At 49.6% G+C, this 2,991-nt stretch overlaps 1 protein-coding gene across 1 annotated transcript in view; it reads right to left on the bottom strand.

Annotated features, from left to right (window-relative positions):
• Positions 1–2,985, bottom strand: part of LOC112072868 (transcription elongation factor SPT6-like) — a 19,854-nt gene extending 16,869 nt beyond the window's left edge. Inside the window, exons 1-3 of the mRNA XM_070439954.1 lie at positions 2,583–2,985; positions 1,813–1,914; positions 1,334–1,438 (exon numbers count right to left, since the gene is read on the bottom strand). Coding sequence (XP_070296055.1) covers positions 1,334–1,438; positions 1,813–1,914; positions 2,583–2,873 — 498 coding nt within the window. The 5' untranslated portion in view covers positions 2,874–2,985. The remainder of the gene's footprint in view (positions 1–1,333; positions 1,439–1,812; positions 1,915–2,582) is intronic.
• Positions 2,986–2,991: the final 6 nt, after the last annotated feature.

The following is a 2,991-nucleotide window of genomic DNA, read 5'->3' on the forward strand; positions in this document are numbered from 1 at the left end:
GCAATCGTGGTCGTTATTAGTAGACGATACCTGAGGGTATAGCTGTCGTCATGGTAACTCACCGTGGTTAGGAGGTTAGTTAGCTGTAGTCATGGTAACTCACGTGGTTAGAGTTAGTTAGCTGTAGTCATGTAACTCACCGTGGTTAGGGTTAGTTAGCTGTACGTCATCTGGTAACTCACCGTGGTTAGGGGTTTAGTTAGCTGTATCATGGTAACTCACCGTGTTAGGGTTAGTTAGCTGTAGTCATGGTAACTCACCGTGTGTTAGTTAGGCTTAGCAGAACTCACCGTTGTCCACGCTGATCCCAGTATGAACTTCCTGGCAGGTCTTTACAGGCTGAGACAAGAGGGGATGACGTAGCTTCTCTTCTTAGACCTGATCAACAACTCCTCCATTTTCTACCAGACAGACAGGGACGGGGAGAGACACAGGGTATGAGGGGATGAATAGAAAGGATATGTAGCGTATAAATAGAGAAATAATAGAGACAAACTAATGTTCCTGAGAGATCAAACTGTTTACTAAACAGGAAGTGGTTATTTTCTTGGTAAAACAATATTCTGTGAACTTTTGAGGTGAATCAAAATACACACTCCTGTAAGTGTCACTATTTTGGTTAAGACGACATCCCCGTACCTTCAATCCCCCTGTAACCTTCCTACCCCCCGTACCTTCCAATCGCCCCGTACCCTTCCTATCCCCTTACTTCCAATCCCCCGTCCTTCCTATCCCCGTACTTCAATCCCCTGTACCTTCCTATCCCCTCCTGTACCTTCCTATCCCCCTGTACCTCCTTCCCCGACTTCAATCCCCTCTGTACCTTCCTATCCCCCCTGTACCTTCCTATCCCCATCCCCTTAACCTTCCTATCCCCCTGTACCTTCATCCCCCTGTACCTTCCAATCCCCCCTTACCTTCCTATCCCCACTGTAACCTTCCTATCCCCCTGGTTACCTTCTATCCCCCTGTACCTTCCTATCCCCCCCTCCGTACCCTTCCTATCCCCCCGTACCTCCTATCCCCTGTACCTTCCTATCCCCCCTGTACCTTCCAATCCCCGTACCTTCCTCATCCCCTTACTCTATCCCCCTGTACCTTCCTATCCCCCTGTACCTTCCCTATCCCCTCCTGTACCTTCCCATCCCATCCCCTTCCTTCCCTATCCTCCCTGTACCTTCATCCCCTGTACCTTCCTATCCCCCGTACCTTCCTATCCCCCGTACCTTCCTATCCCTCCTGTACTTCCTGTCCCCTCGTTATCCCCGTACCTTCCTGTCCCTCCGTTATCCCCCGTACTTCCTGTCCCCTCCATTATTCCCTCCCCCCGTACCTTCCTGTCCCCTCCGTTACAGTCCTGGAAGTACTTGTGTCCCAGCAGGTCACGAGCGAACGCTGCCATTGGCTGAATATAACGAGCTGTGATCTCATCAAGATCCTCAAAACTCCTAGAGAGAGGAAAGGGGAGAGATGAGGGACAGAGAGAGGAGAGAGATGAGACGAGGGAGGAGGAGAGATGAGGGACCGAGAGAGGAAGAGAGATGAGGGACAGAGAGAAGATGAGGAGGGAGAGAGATGAGGGACAGAGAGAGGAGAGAGATGAGGGACAGAGAGAGGACGATGAGGGGAGAGATGAGGGACAAGAGAGGGAGAGATGAGGAAGCAGAGAGAGGAGGAGGGAAGAGATGAGGGACAGAGAGAGAGAGAGGAGGAGGAGGGGAGAGATGAGGGACAGAGAGAGAGAGAGAGGAGGAGGGGAGAGATTAGTTTGAGTTGTGGAACAGGCATGTGGACAACCCATCTCACACACACAGTCCTCACCTCAGTGTTGATCCAGAGTGTGTGTCCCAGGCTGAAGGCGTTCTCCTTGCCCTCCTCTCTCACGTCAACGTGCTGGTAGATGCCGTCAGCTACCTACACACAACACATCTGATTAGCATCTAACAACAAATTCAGCAACCTGTCAGTCAACACACCCACCCACACCGCGACATTAACGGTTCAATGAATGAGGGAATTGTTTTTAAAAGACAAACAGTATTTGGTTGTAATTGAAATGTTGCAGGTTGGCCAACCTCCCTCCAGGAGATTCRAGGAGAGCTAKTGGGCATGCAGGSTTTTGGTCCAGCCCTGCTCGGACACAAAACATTGTAAAAAAAATCTGCTGTTCCAACAGGACCTTGATAAGCTGACTGGTGTTTGAGCAGGGTTGGATCAAAAGCCTGCACAGCCAGTAGCTCTCCAGATGGAGGGTTGACCTGTGTTTTATACAGTAGCCCTGTGTTTTATACAGTAGCCCTGTGTTTTATACAGTAGCCCTGTGTTTTATACAGTAGCCCTGTGTTTTATACAGTAGACCTGTGTTTTATACAGTAGACCTGTGTTTTATACAGTAGCCTATCAGGGCACTATTTTACTGTGGGGGGTTATGCACCCATCTACATCCCCTCCCCTCTCCAGACGGCCCCTCCCCTCTCCAGGCGGCCCCTCCCCTCTCCAGGCGGCCCCTCCCCTCTCCAGGCGGCCCTTCCACGTGACAACGTCTCCCTGACCTATCACCCCCTTCCTCTATCCCTCCATACCTTCCAGGTGACAGTAAGGTGGTTCTCTCCCTTGCTGCTTGGCCTGATAACAACATCTCCCTGGTCCATGGACTCCATCATCTTCTCAGCCTGCTTGAAGTTGATGTTGTGGAAGGATGGGTGGGCAATCACACGTTTTATATAGGCTGGAGAGAGAAGAGAGGGTGAATGGAGGGAGGAAAGAGAGGGAGGATGGGAAAGAAAAAGGGAGAGGAAAGTGAGAAACAGAAGAATAACTTTAAGAAAGAACATTGAAGTCTTGTTTTGTTCACAAAGTTTAAATATAAACATGTTTCAGCCCTGACCCTGACCCAGTTTACTAACTGGTTCTCTGTATAATACTGTTTACTAACTGGTTCTCTGTATAATACTGTTTACTAACTGGTTCTCTGTATAATACTGTTTACTA

The sequence above is a fragment of the Salvelinus sp. IW2-2015 genome, unplaced genomic scaffold (genome assembly GCF_002910315.2).
Source record: "Salvelinus sp. IW2-2015 unplaced genomic scaffold, ASM291031v2 Un_scaffold2068, whole genome shotgun sequence".
Lineage (NCBI taxonomy): Eukaryota > Metazoa > Chordata > Actinopteri > Salmoniformes > Salmonidae > Salvelinus > Salvelinus sp. IW2-2015.